The sequence below is a fragment of the Perissodus microlepis genome, chromosome 11, assembly GCF_051167445.1.
Source record: "Perissodus microlepis isolate ML-2025 ecotype Zambia chromosome 11, ASM5116744v1, whole genome shotgun sequence".
NCBI lineage: Eukaryota > Metazoa > Chordata > Actinopteri > Cichliformes > Cichlidae > Perissodus > Perissodus microlepis.
In genome coordinates, this window is record NC_140471.1 from 26,261,335 (window position 1) to 26,276,583 (window position 15,249).

At 40.4% G+C, this 15,249-nt stretch overlaps 2 protein-coding genes and 1 non-coding gene across 3 annotated transcripts; 1 reads left to right on the top strand and 2 right to left on the bottom strand.

Moving 5' to 3' along the window:
* Positions 1 to 1,425: 1,425 nt before the first annotated feature.
* Positions 1,426 to 8,105, bottom strand: ppp1r8b (protein phosphatase 1, regulatory subunit 8b). The gene is made up of 7 exons (XM_084944714.1): positions 8,006 to 8,105; positions 7,460 to 7,520; positions 7,011 to 7,164; positions 5,517 to 5,734; positions 4,052 to 4,196; positions 3,705 to 3,769; positions 1,426 to 3,467 (listed from the first exon to the last, which is right to left on the bottom strand). Exons 1-7 carry the CDS (start codon positions 8,056 to 8,058, stop codon positions 3,114 to 3,116), a joined length of 1,050 nt encoding a protein of 349 aa, XP_084800840.1. The 5' UTR covers positions 8,059 to 8,105; the 3' UTR covers positions 1,426 to 3,113.
* On the bottom strand, positions 7,233 to 7,363 carry LOC146378040 (small Cajal body-specific RNA 1). Its single transcript, XR_014801756.1, has one exon.
* Positions 8,106 to 9,277: 1,172 nt separating the features above from the next.
* Positions 9,278 to 15,132, top strand: themis2 (thymocyte selection associated family member 2). The gene is made up of 6 exons (XM_084944956.1): positions 9,278 to 9,416; positions 9,755 to 9,895; positions 9,972 to 10,397; positions 10,903 to 12,113; positions 12,374 to 12,488; positions 14,047 to 15,132. The coding sequence occupies exons 1-6, from the start codon at positions 9,314 to 9,316 to the stop codon at positions 14,154 to 14,156; spliced, it is 2,106 nt and encodes a 701-aa protein (XP_084801082.1). The 5' UTR covers positions 9,278 to 9,313; the 3' UTR covers positions 14,157 to 15,132.
* Positions 15,133 to 15,249: the final 117 nt, after the last annotated feature.

Consider the following 15,249-nt stretch of genomic DNA (forward strand, 5'->3'; position numbering starts at 1 on the left):
CCAAATAGCCCTCACACAGCCTGGAGGTGTGTTTGGGGTCATTGTCCTGTAGAAAAATAAATGATGGTCCAGCTAAACTAGAACAGGATGGCATGTCGCTGCAGGATGCTGTGTTAGCTACGCTGGTTCAGTGTTCCTTTAATTTTGAATACATTTCCAAAAGTGTCACCAGCAAAGCATCCCGTACACCATCACACCTCCTCGATGCTTCAAGGTGGGAACCATGTATGTAGAAACCATCCGTTCACTTTTTCTGTGTCGCACAAAGACACGGCGAAGTACAGATTTAGACTGGTTTAATGTCCATTCCTTGTGTTCCTTGGCCCCCCAAAAATCTCTTCTGCTTGTTGCTTTTCCTTAGCTGTGGTTTCTTAGCAGCTATTTGACCATAAAGGCCTGATTCACACAGTCTCCTCTTCTGCACAACACAATTGATGGTCCCAACCCCATTAAGAGGACAAGAAATTCCACAAATGAACCCTGACCAACCACACCTGTGAAGTGAAACCATGTCAGGTTACTACATCATGGAGCTCATTGAGAGAATACCAAGGATTTGCAGCACTGTCAACAAAGAAAAGGGAAGCTATTCTGAAATATAAAACATATTTACGGTTATTTATCAACTTTTTCCTTGCTACATAATTACATACATCTTGCTTCATATATTTGATGTCTTCAGTATGTATCTACAATGCAGAAAGTAGTAAATTTAAAGAAAAAAACATTAAATGAGAAGGTGTGTCCAAACTTTTGCCTGGTGGTGTACATTACCAACACATTCAAAAAGACATGACTGGTCGGTAATCAGTAACCAATAACAGAGACTGCTTAAGTCAAAGATACTGTAAACCACAACAGTTTCAAAGTCAGGAGGGAGTAGTTTCACATTTCATCAGTTACTGAATGCAGGTCAGAAAACTGCAAATTAATAACTAAATGGGAGCTTCAGGAGATCTTTCTAAAGTTAAGTTGGCACAACCATCTGATAAGTTTTTAAGCAAGCACCTATAAGACAACATGATGAAGCCAGAGAATTAACCTGTTCTAGCAACGAGTGGAGCACACTTATCATTCAGTACAAGTGAAAAGGTTTCTGTTTTCATTTACACCTTTTTTTAGTCTCCTGCAGCCCTGTTAGACAGCATGCGTACATGCTTCTGAAAACTAGAAACCCGGTTCATCATCTCGCTTCAGGTAGGCAGAGATAGAAGTGAATATGTGGGGCGAGACCGCTGCACTTAAGTCCCGACTTCAGTTTCACTGCCTACCTCTGCTGTTAGACAGGCCAGGTGCTGGAGCAATTTCACAACAAGAGTCGTTAAAGCGTGTGCAGAAGTGTCACAAAGACACGCTATAATCCCCTTCTGCAATGTGCAGGTTCATGCACAATTGGGTGAAAGTATCAAGAAGGGCCAGAAAGGCTCATGAGTCAAAAGTACTCTTTTATTTACAGTCATATTACAAAATCCACACACCCACAAGGACAAAAAGTCACCAGTACAGGTTGTATAAAAATGAAATGACGTCCTCTTTCTTTTGATCTCAGATTGCCAACCTTTCGCTGATTTAAGATCCTAATAACTGATCACCTGAATTTCCTGCGAAAATTCCTAAAATGCATTGCATCTTCTGTCGCTGCCTCATGCAGAAATAACCTCAAGCTGACTTAACTTTTTGGCTGATGTCAGACCAGGCACCACATCAAAAAGAAACAATGTTATGTGGCAGCCTTGTGGTCAGAATGCATGATGCGCTGAGACCACAGCATTTAATCTGCGATTCAAGCTAGGAACCTTTGCTACAAATCACTTACCCTCTCCTCTCAATTACTACTACGGCTGTTCTGTCCACATTTGAAAGAGAAAAATCCAAACCACTATACTATATAAGATATAACACAATTTAATGGTGGACTTAAACTTGGCCACAGTCTTTATTAACCAGTTACAGCCAGCTGATTACATGTTTGACACAGAGAACTTATAACCGTTGCTGGATTTGTTCAAAACAGTAATACGTTGTATAAACTGCACTGTACTGTTTCATGTGAGAGATGCTAACATGCTACGTGACATTTAGAATAGTTTAAATCCAAATTCTCTTTTTACTAACCTTTTATTTTGCCTTTCAAGTTGGTATTTGTTCTTGTGCTAGTGTATACTCAGCTGTATTCTGTTAGTGCTTAGCAAAAGTTCACTTAAATGCCGAGCAGAACAAAACTGTGAGATTACACCTGTGGTGGAAAAGTGGGCAACAAACCATTTAAAAGTAATATACTTGAAAAAGCCAAAGAACAAATATGTTCAGAATACTGTTTGGACGGGGCAAATAGCTTACCAGCGACATGTGAACGTTTAGAAGCTTGAAGCTCCACTTTCATGTGATGTCACATATATAACGATGATTTCTGTAACTGTGTAGCCAGTGTCACTGAAAATGCACAAGCCACCACCTAGTGGGTTGTTGGAAAAAACGCAGGACACTTAGGTTCATATGATGCTGGTCTAATATATGGAATGAAAAGCTTGCAGTCAATAATACACTTGTATTATATGTTTTCATGATAAAAATCAGCCCTGTGTTTTGACAGAAATTCAGTTCATATCTGCAATCTCTGGCCCCCCTGACTCATCACAGTAAAATCTGATAGAAAAGTACGTTTTGCTTTCCTTTAATAGTATTTTCAACATTCTAAAGAAGTGAAAAAAATATTGAAATTGTAGAAAAAATACAACCTTACATCAAATTCGTCAAAAACATACTCGATGACCCACCATATCTTCGTAAAGAATCACTCAGATAACCATACCTGCCACTTTGAGCCTCAGATGCTAAGTCCTCTAAATGTATTTTAATCCTCTTTGCAATCAATAAGCTTCTACTTATCAGCTACCAGTTTAACAGATGCAGACACATCTTGTGACAGACCAAAACAGAACTTGTGTAATGACTTCTTGTAATGACAACGAGTACACGACAAATTAAAAGAAAAAAACAAAACAAAATAGAAAACAACAAAAAAAATGGAAGTGAATGGCTCCATCTCGTCCAGGACACAGTCCCTGATGTTTCTGCTGGTAACCTGAGAGTCAGCAGCTTTGAGAAACTGGTTAGATGAGTAGTGAAGGGGTGGGTTTCTTGCCTGGCCAAGTTTCTTTGGCATACTTCTTTTTTCGTGGCTCGTTGTGGGTCTCCGGTAGGTAAGGAGCTGTAACAGGTGTGGGGTTGAGAGTGACAGGTGGCTGTGGAGCCTCAGGGGCCAGGTCTACCTCTGGTGCTGGGTTAGGGAAAGGGAGAGGAAGCCCTCCCTGCATGGCAACACCTCCTGGAGCTCCTATCGGCTGGTTCTCATGACTGGTGGGAGGCAAGTCCCCATAGAGACCACCACCAAAGCCGTAGCCGTGCATGCGTTTTGAAGTCAAGTCATCAAAACCCAAAGTGTTCTGGCCCTCTGATCTCCGTTTCTACAGCAGGGATAGCAGAGCATCAGCTTCACAGTTCATACACTTAATACATGTTTACCTTCCCAAGTCATACAGCTAGACCACTGCAAATGGTAGTGTTACACTGAGCATACTGGGGCCACCCAGTGAGCTACACAGGACAACTTTTTATTTTTGCAAAAAATGCACATTTATCACCTTAAAATTACATTTCTTTAACCATCCTGTCAGCTAAATGTATCTGACATCAAAACTCACCTTTATAGGGATGACAGCAGTCTGCACCATATTTCTGAAGCGCCCAACAGAGGGATCTATATCCTCTGTAAAGATTTAAAGAACAGTTGGTATACATTAGCGCTGGGGGCATTTCTTCTCATTAGAATTCAAAATCAACATATTTGATCAGTGACATATCAGCCATAAGCCACCTCACTGCAAACCCACATTAATTAATGTGTTTCTAGCCTGGAATGAAAAGTATCCAAATTTAGTTTATTTGGCTTAATCTTAACTAATCTAATCATCAAAGCTCATTTTCTTCTCATGTACATGCTGTAAATAAAATAACAATCCACTAGTTTTTGGGTAACTAACTTGAGTACCTGGATTAATGATGGAATCTTCTTCACTGAAGGTAACTCTGGAATTTTTTCGTTTCCTCTTGGGCCTCTGGATTTCCAGGTTGCCTTCCTCAATGGTGAGGAGGGAGATGCGCTTGTTGTGAGCTGTGTTGAACTCTGTCAGGTTCTGGCAGGTTAAAAACGTTACATATGAGCAAAATAGCTGCATGAATGTCAAAATATCCCAACATAACAACACGATATACCGGAACAAACTTGATAGAAAAAAACAGTATTATAAAGTCAAGGAGAATATTAAACATATGCACAAGCCAATGTCAAACATGTCATATGATGCTGATAAATCAAAAAAACATCTACAAAAAAATAAATAAAATAGATTTAAACGGTGTCAACACGGGGTTTGTGGTAAGGCTGGAAAATGTATATACGAAGCAAACCTCAATAAAGTTTGAAGAAAAAAAAAGAATTCCTGATTATTAAATAAGATCAAAGGTGTATTTTAAAGCTAGTCTGAAGCTGGGCATACACTGTGCGAATTTTTCAGTCGCGTTATTCAGCTTCTGCTGAAACTGTATGATTGACCCGCAGGGGTTATAAGTTCGTAGGTCACGATGCAGGGTCTCACACTGTATGGCCCGATGCTCTGATGCGACCTGAGTGCTCACACTGTGCGCCCATAAAATGAAGGTTATAACAGAAAATCTGTCGCTCGCTCTCCCTCTCTGTGTTTCACTCACACAGACACGCACCACCACCATCAACTTTGCTAAATTGCTAATGAAAAACATTGATCAGCCAGCTGTGATTGAGCAGCAGTGTAGATCCAACTATTTTCACGGTTGTCGTGGTCGTGATAATTTTGTGAGGCCACATGGAAAAGGCTCGGATGAGCTTTCCAAAGTTCTACAAGTTGTGCCTCCATCGCTTGTGTCCAGATCACACGCTGCACTGCCGTGCTGCTCCGTCTTTTTCACCGACATTTATGCGTTTGCGCGTGCGCAGTGTGAGCGGCTGCGGTGACACCCTCACGACGGTCGTGAGGATTTCAAACCTGTTTGAAATCCTCCCAACCAAGCGATTGATGATCGGGAGCTGGTCGGGAGGTGTTAATCACTTCTCGTTCCCCGCGTATACTACACGATGCACGACGCACGATGAAGGCCAAAATCGGGCCGATTGCCAAAACGGTCGCACGACTCAAAAATCGGATCAAAATGGGCCAAAAATCGCACAGTGTAAGCCCAGCTTAACTTATAAAAAGTAACATGTGGAGTTTTCTAGTCAGAAGAAGTATCACAGTATCATTTGCATTATGAGTGAAGGGCTTACAAATTTATGTCAAAGAGCTTAGCCTATTTAAACAGACCTAATTTAGTGTTTTTTAGTGCACCAAAATACATACTGTGGACCTGAGAGGTATTCACATCAGCCATGATACTCCTTTCCCGTGCAGTTCATTTTTCAGAATATAAACTAACTGTACCTCCAGTTCTGTCTCTTCTTCTGGAAGCCCGAGCAGTCCTTTCAGCTCCTCATCATCTCCTGTCTTGCTGTCCCCTGTGCCAGCACTGCCTTGGGTTTGAGGTTTCTCTCTGATGGTGTAAGTCCGTGTTGAGGCCCCAAAAGATATTGTAGAGTCTATGGGAACCTGCTGAGGCTTGTGGGCCTCCAGCCGAATGTGTCCAAGGAAAGTACCGTGTGCTAAATGATGACATCAAGCACAGTTTTAGGACTGATGTGTGTAGCTAAGCCTGATGTAATAATGAAACAACAACAATTCAAGGTAGTCAAACAATACATTTTGTCAATATTTGGTAACTTTTCTGACTTGCCTAACCCAGCAATATTAAATACTAATATAACAATGACCTCTGCATTAACACGTTTAAGCACATAATGTCTGGTGTGATCAAACTGCAATTTTTCTTTATATCCAGTTATTCTTATAAATGTGATTTTTAGTCCATTCTTCATTTTATCATCTATAACATCATTTTCATTAATACGTTTTTGCTAATATTTTTAAAAAGGTCCAATGCGTGTCACTTTCTTGCCAAAACTCAGTTGCCAGCTGGCATATCATGTTTCTATTTATTTTTTGCAGCTGGTTATAACAAACGAGAAAGAGAGAATGCATAACTGCTACACAAGACAACTACTTCTTTTGAGTGCTCCCCTTAGCAGCCACCACCCACTCTTTCCCTTTCGCTGCCTAGCCAACCGATATGTCATCTGCTCCATCCTTAGTCTCCAGCCTTACCTACATCTCACTCGCTCCTCAGTGTGCTGTATTCCTAGCAACCAGTAATCCTGTCTAATTCCTTCATCTCCCTGACTACTGAATATTTGAATACTTTCTTGTACTGTGTTATTCCATGACAAAGTCTCCTTGTCCTCTTTGCTCTGTCCAGACGATGCACAAAACAGCTTTGCCTGAGCACTTCAGCTGTATTTTCCCAGTCATCTGGTAAATTTCCCCTAAGACCCAGAGCCTGTCTCCTCAACTCCTCCCTAAATTCCACGCCAGCATTCTTCCTCCATAAACTTCCACCATGGAATCTTTGGCTCTGCCATCACTCTGCTCTTCTTCTAGATTTCCAAAGTCATCGTACAGACGACCATCCAGTGCAGCTTAGCTACCACCTCACCACCACCTTGCAGTCTCCTGTCTGTTTATATAGTCCGAATTACACATTTATTACAAAAACAGGACCCTAAATAAACAATAAGGTTTCCAATTACAATCTGACCCTGATGCTTAGCATTATTGCTTTAAAAACTAGCTGATTATCAAAACAATTAGAATATTGTTGTGGATTATTTTTGTCTATCCAGCAGTCTATTGTTCAACAAATTATTTGAGCGATTATGAGCACTACTGGCTGCACGTAATAGATTAATTTAATTCATTTTTAGCCCTTAGCTTTTTCAGACAGTGACGTAGAGTGTACAAGTATGACTGAAGATCATGTCTTACTGCTGTTGAGGTCTATGAGGAAGACCCTTTTCAGGTGTTTGTGATAGACTAGTGCAGCGTGAACACGAGAGCACGACTGATGGTCAATGGTGAAGTCGCACCAGTCGGGGTTCCTCCCAAATAGGTAGTACTTCTTTTCATCTATGATCAGTTTCTAGAAGGAGAGACACGAGTTAGTGACTTGGCTTTGAAAACAAGCCAGTGAAGGAGCCTGAATAACATTTCTGTGCCTCTGAGCCATAACTCCACAGTGTTGCTTCCACTGACAAGCTTAAAACTCAGGGCTGATTCTACTGTCGCACCGTTTGAAGCCCTGCAGCCAAAGCAGACTGTCAGGCTCGTATCTGGTGCATTCAATTAACCCTACTACCAACATTATTCTTGCAGTTCACAAGTATGCAATACTATAAATTGTTGGTCTAGTGTAACATCTCCAAACTTCCAGTTACCTCTATCAGTTTGTCCCCCTTCATCACGTCCAGGTGGAGCCCAGGGGGCGGTTTGCCTGCCCTAAGAGAAAACATTTTTAAACATTAAAACTGTCTAAGTTAATGTTATACGTGGACAGTGGATCATTATTCTAAATAAATGGCTACACTCCATTGTCTCCCCTTGCTGCAGTTAAGGATTTGTTCATAGAAACGAGTCACTCACCTCTGCACTCATAGAAACGTGTTCAAGATTGATACTTTTACATACAGAAAAACTTATTAAATTATATCCTGCGTATACATGTGATTTATTTCCTCTTTTCATGATCAGAATTAAAACTGCACATAAACGACGGGTCTTAATAAGAAAAAAAGAGGCAACGCCATTTGTAGATACACACCAGCGTTAGCCTGCTCAGATGCTAACATTAGCTACTGTGAAAACCAGCTATTCTCCTCTGTAGAAAGTTACATTGATAATTAAGTGAATGCTAATCTGCTCATTTGCACCTGATATCACATAACAAGCTAACGGCTACAACTTTAGCACGTGCATTTTCTCACCATGATGGACAATCAAAAGGAGGGGGACTGTCTTTGCTTATTTTAGTCGCCATCTTGCCTCAGCTTCTCAAAGCAGAGCTGCATGCTGGGTAAACGTCACTTCGGATTACTGGGAAATGTAGTCCTGTAGTACTGCCAAACATTGAATAGAATATTAGACTACGTTTTCTCATTTACTCCGACTTTTACTTAAAATAAATGGTAATACAAAATAATACATGAATTTTCTAAGAATGTTCAAACCCATGAGGGGGGGGGGGAATTAAACTAACACCAACTTTGAGTTACCACAAGAACCAGCAGGGGTCCCTATTCCCCAAATTTCTAAGTTAACACTGTTAAAAGGTCAAATCAGATAAAATAACTGATATTTTGTTTCGTGAGCAGCTGGTGGTTTGAATGAAGCTAGGACTGTGGGTCTATCTATTTGGGGCAACGGTACTAATAGCTGGTGTGGGCGGACTCTGTGTCAAGCACTGATCTTTAGAGCTTTTTGTGGTTCTTGGAAACTGTGAGTTGAGTCAAACGCTAAAAACCACTGCCTGCCTTCCTTGATATGTCAAGGTGGGAGGATATCTAGCCTCTCCTTGCTGCAGATAGAAGTGTCATAGGCTTAGAAAAGCACTAAGAGCAGGAAGTGCTGAAAGAGAAAGATGACACATGGCTAAAACGAATATCACAAAGAGCCTGAAATATTAGTGAAGAAAAGCTATCAGTGTGTCCTCGCATCTGTGCTCTGAGAGTTGCTCTTTTGCATTTTTAAAGGTTATCATAGTGCATGTATTTATTTAAACCTTGCGCAATGTGTTCACACTGATTTTGGCCACACCGTTAAGTAGAGCACCCTGACTATCAAACAAGAAAAAAGAAATATAACACGTTCACACTACAAAATTGCAATTGCGATTTGCTCCTTTTAAAGTCTGTCGTCCTCTCCCCCTTTCTCTCCCTCTCTCTCTTTCACTCTTACACACACACACCCACACAGACCCAAAAAATGAAGACATATAAAAAGCTCAAAGTTAGAGTGTGGATGTTTTATTTTATTTTTCATAGCAGGCTTTATGCTGTAATCCCAAAAATTTAATAAAACATTCTTTTGGATACTTATTCACCATCTTCACAGCAATGAGGCTTTGCCAGATTGCTCTGTCCCCGTATGTGAATGCACAAGTTGTGCAAAGAGATCCTGTAACTTCCTCATTCACTTTTGTGGTTTTTAACTGAGAAAGCACCCCCGTTTTGTGCTGCGCTTGTCATTTGCTGCCTGCCTTCATTTTTGGTTGCACACACACAGAGGCAGCAGTGATGGCAGGCGCCACTGCTTTGCCACTTCAGGAATTCATCGCATCATTGGACAATACCTGTCTGCCAAAAATTTTGCAAGTTTGCTCTGGAGTATATTTCCAAGGTAGTTTTTTATTATTATTATTACTTTTCCTCAGTGAGATGGCGTGTACAGAAGGACAGCACTTACGAGATTATAGATTACTTCATTGCTGTGCGCTTCTCTGTGTTGTGTCTGTCTTTCATAAATTTAAAGTTACAATCTAGTGTACATTCCTTTTACATTTTGTACATTTTTAACCCTAAATTAGAAGTTATTATATATAAAAAGAACAGTGAGCATTTGTTGTATTGCTCATGGCTCGCAACTGGAAACAATTCCCATTAGAGTGTATGCGTTCATGTGCTGGTTAAGAAATCTTAATCATTTTTGTTCCTTCAATTTCTTGTTTTCCATTCCAGGTTCTATATATGAAATTTCTGGGAGTGAAGTGTGCTTTTCCACTGGGGATCTAATAAAGGTCACTAAAATTGAGCTCCTATCAGTTTCCTGTCAAGACGTAGCAAACAATGAAACATTTGAGCTGCCTATCAGCCACACAGGTTGGTCTAGAGAAATTCTTGTAAGAATGGTTAAATCTATTTTGTAGAACTACAATGACTTTTCTTTTCTTCTCAGGCTTGTTCAGGGTCGTGCCAGAGGAGATGCCGTACAGTACGGTAGAGGAGATGGTCAGCATGAGGCCAGTAGGCCTCGACTCCTCTCTTCCCTTCACTTTCTCCAGCCACTCCAAGATGACCATTGGCAATTTAGCACTGGGAGCTGGGACAGCTTTGACTGTGCTCTCTGTTGAGAAACACAAGGATCAAGAGGATCAAGTCCGCTGCCTTATTCGAGGACAACAAGAAGCCTCAGCTGAAGTGTGCATCCCTGTTTCTTTCCGAGGGGAGTTCTATGAGTGTGAGAGTGAGGAGCGCTTTACCCTGCGGGAGATCATGTCCTCGTCGTCCCTGCGTAGCCGAAGGTTTCGCTTTGTCAATGCTACCAAGTGTGATCGGCCTCTTATGCTCAGTCCAGTATACCATGTCCAGGCCGTCATGAACTGTAAGAATAACCTACTTTTTAACTATTTAACTACTATTTAACATAATGTTGATCAGGATTTGTTATTTGTGTGTGAACCCCACCGTGTGTTATGTTAATGCAAAGTTTGTGAACTTCCACTTTAACTTCCACCTTAATTGAAAATACTTGGTTCATGACATTTTATCGTTCCTCTACATCTGTGCACATTTATGCACTACATAAACAATATTTGTGCATATTAAAATTTTACACTTGAAGCCAATGATAGTATGACATATAGTACATACCATGCTATAAAACAGTTAAAGTTAATGCCACCTTGAAAAACATCAGCATATCATTAAAAGCAATTAATCTATATGATGCACTGTTATGATTGCTTATGATTATATGATTGCTTATATTTGTAACCTCAAGAATTTAAATTCAGAACCAAAAAAAAGCATAGTTCACCTGTACTGCACTCATACCAAAGTTAAATATACCTAATATGCTTGACTGCCTTCCTCTCTTTTGTCTACAGTGAGGAAGAATGTGGTGAAGTTTCCATCCAGCTTAGAAGTGGATGTGGTCGATGTCACCGAGCTGTGTAAAGATGTGCATTTTATTGTACCCCTTTCTCTGAGTGAAGTCCACTCTGAGCCGAATAAATCATTCCCTGGAGTGGTGGAGATCATCGAAGACCCAGAGACGCGCTCCCTGTTCAAGTGCGGCTGGCTACCGGAGCTTCGCAAGAATGAGCACCTGATTTTTCACAAAAAAGGAACCTCGCCCATGATTTTATTATCCACTTTGAAAAGCAGGAAAACACCGCAGTACTTCCTGGTGTCTCAGCAATATGGTGGACGTTTCCGGAGACGGCCAAGAGAGTTTAATTCAGTATACGAGCTGTACGTTGCTTCAATCCACGCGCCAGGTCTGAAGGTCAGCGTAACAAGGAACTGTGAGGAAGTGGAAGAGGAGGGACTCCCTGCCCTCAGTGTGGGGGAACAGCTTGAGGTTGTGCGCTGCGATAGGATGGTTTTACCCTGTGAAGGCAAAGCAGGACAGAAGCAGTCGGTAGAGGCTCTTTTGTGTTATCGCCTTCAAGAGTCGGACGATGAGGATGAGGATGATGATGATGATGATGAGGATCAGGTGAAAAGGGAGGATGAAAAGGAGGAGATTATTATGCCTCTTTACATGGAGGGTCACTTTGTGGAAGTACTCAGTGACAACAGGAAGTACAAACTCAGTGACTTGGGGAAGGAGTTTAACTTGCCTCTGGATGTTAAAGTGGTGGGCCGTGATACAGAACTCGAGAAGGATCCCCTCTATGGGTTCTCATGTCTCAGAATAGAGGCAGCTATGTTGGAACCCACCATTCAGGCAAGCTTTGTACACAAGCCAGAGTACTGTTTCGAGATCCCAACGCAGTGGCTCTCAATGTCTGTCTATTTTACTACAGACCCCCTCCCTTGGCCCAAAGATCAACCCCCCAAGTGTCAAGTGGAAAGAGTTACCGAAGTTGCAGACACATTCTTTTATGAGTTTCGCAAACTTGGTAACTCAGATGCGGAGCCGCCACCTCGACCACCAAAGCGAAACATGTCATTTTCGGCACCTCCCAAAAAAACAAAGAAATCAAAGAAGGCAAACAAATCCAAACATCAAGGAGACAAAAGCGTCCCAACCAAACAGTTCAGCGACTTGACTTTGAATAACAAAAAGAGGCCCCCCGCTCCACCACCTCCCGTGAGTGACTCTTTTCATGCTTGTATAACATTTTCGAAAGCTATTATTATAAAGGCTACAGCTCAGCTTAGGTTGTCTAGATTTTCTTGTCATGTCAGGTTTCTCTTGAAACCCCACTACAGTGAAACTAATATACAGATTCTCATAATGTGATTTTCAGGAAATGAACTAAGCAAAAATAACAAATTGGTGCTTCCACTTTTTTCCTGTGGTAAATACGCCATGCATGTAATAAAACAGAAGTTTCCTCTTTTGTGCAGGCTAATGAAGATGAGCCCCCACCACTTGTGCCCCGAAAGTTCTCAGCGGCTGACCAAACCATAGGCAAGGCTCTGCCAAACACTTATGTACAAATGAAGGAGTCTGCTAAAACAGGTGGGGCTCTGTCTGATATAATGTTTTAAGAGAGCCACCGATTTGTCTCTTGCAAAACTTATAGTGCAGCTGCTGGACTAGTAAAGCATTCTCTATGTTTATATTAAAGCAGTGTTTGCAGGACAACCTCTAAATTTGAGACATTTTCACCATGGGAAAGAGTTTATATAGGGTTTATATAAAGACCCCAAAAAGTTGAGAATACTGGCAGACTTTGGCTTCCCTCTACATCTCTAAGACAAATGTGAGCGTGACTGTTCACAGAGCCACAGAGAATTCACAAAGTCATCAAGACCACTAAAAGCACACAGAGTAACATTTTTTCTGCCATAACGCACAGAACTAAACTTAAAGTAAATGAATATGAAGAAGGGTTAAAAATCAGCTTCACCTGCACTATATACACAAAATCTTTGTGTCATCTTTGAATTCAGAGGGTTTTAGTCCCATTTCAGCAGCTGTATAAAATCAAGCATCTTGCCATGCAGTCTGCCTTTGCAAACATCTGATAAAGAATGGTTTGTTCTAAAGAGCTCGTGTCAATAGATAAATAGTCCACCATCCGCTGTAACATATAGTTGAAAAGTGGAAGCGTCTTAGAACCACAACAACTCAGCCATGAAGTAGCAGACCGTGAAGTTACAGAGCGGGGTTGCGAAGTGCCGAGGTGCACAGTGCGTAAAAGTTGCCAAACATCTGTAACGTCAGTAACTGCAGGGTTCCAAACCTCCTTTGGCATTAACATCAGCACAAAAACTGTGTGCGTGGAGCTTCAAGGCATGGGTTTTCATGGCTGAGCAGCTCCTGTAGCTGTAATGTGCAGGTGACCCAGTACTTGTATCCATGTAGTCTACAAATACACAAAACCAAACAGTGAACATGAACTGAATAGTAATGAAAAACATATCAATGTCTTATTGTCTCAGTAATGTGTAATTTATATGTAAAAAACACATACGTAAGTATATTCAATTAAAAGTATGTGCATATGCATATGTAAATATACAAATTACCTAATGTATTAATAATGCATTAGGATGCATTAAATGCAAATAATAAGAATTTAGTCGTGTTTATCACACCATGTTTATTGTCCATTAATCATAGACGCAAACTTATACAATAACCACAGACCGTAAGCAGCATGTGCAGATTGAGAAAGTCTATGGTTTTGGGAGACTTCATCATTTCTAATATATTCATGCTTTTATTTACTTACTATTACTCTTCGTCACTTAACAAAATCCACAATGACGTCTTAATTCCAAGTGTGTTCCTGTATAAGATTCAACCCATCACCCAATAGTATCTCAGGAGACAATCTTCCTATAGAAGTGAAATGTGTTTAGTCATTAAGATTGGCTGCATCAGAAAGTGAAGTGAAAACCTGTGATAGGTGGTGTATGTGATGGGTGGTGCATAAATGTTTGGTGGTGCATAAATCGCATGTTTTCTGAAAGGAAGACATTCAGTGTGCGGCACATTTGATAAATGACAGTTTGGATGAATATAAGAATATTGTGAAATATAGTATTACTAACAATAATCTTTCCACCAGGGAGTGTGCCTGAGGATGAAAATGGGGACAGTGACCTTGACTATGAAACTGTGGATGACACTTTGGCTGTTATGATGAAGAAAGCACAAGAAAATGTTATGTACTACTAAAGGAAATATCTTCTACATCTTCTGCAACAGAGAAAAATCCTGCTTGAGCAATGAGAACTGAACTGTTCCCCATCCTACAAGTGCTGTGCAGGGCTGGTTGACATGACATCATTCAGTAACAGCTTAGCCCAGAATAAATACAAACTTGGTGGTGTTTTCACATCTGTTTTCTCACGTGGTCAGCAAAATTTCTTTTTACCTCAACTTTATACCCAGAATTATACTTCACTGTTTTCAGTAATCGTGTATTCAAACTTTGAACACATACCACTCTTGTAGTTCAAACACTTTTTGTTGTACACAAACTTGTTTAGAAATTGTTGATTTAACCATGTAGTAATTGAGGCTATGTCTTTCAGCTTCGTGTACAGGTCCGTATTTATATTGTGAGGTACTAAGTAGCTAGTTACTGTATATAATGCCTTCTTGTGCATAGTTACAGCAACAAACTATAGGATAATATGCAGTCGAACATGACACCATAAATTACAGCCTTTAAAATTACCAGTGTTAAATCAATAACTTCTCTCAAAAATGCATATTAATAAGCTTCAAACTGGCTTCAATGGATTGTATTCTGTTGCACAAGTATACAACATATGTGTATGTCAAACTCCTACTGCATAGATGCAAACTCTAAAGAGAAATAGCTCACCCCACTCATTGATGGAAGGCATTTGTCTAAACCGCAACATTGTAACGCTGCAACACCGGTAGCAGAAGCCGTCCCTCTAACCACATCAAACTATTTATCTGTGAACAGAAATGTATTTGCCTTTTTTTTTTATTTTGCAAATTAACTCCAGGGAGGAGTAGAAACATTTTCACTGAAAACGAAAGTATGTTTTGCAACTTTGTTAACCGATGGACAATCCATTTTGTGCCATTTTTCTTTGAAAGATTATTTCCAATGCATGTAAATGTGTGGTTGATTTTAATTTTCTATTAGACATTATCATAAAGTATGATTTCTATATAAAACTGGACCTACGTGGTTTATTCCAACTTTGTAAAACTTTGACCTTATATTATCTATAAAGATGTGTGTGAAACTCTTTGATAAGTGTTAAAGTCAGCTTGTGGTTTTACAGCT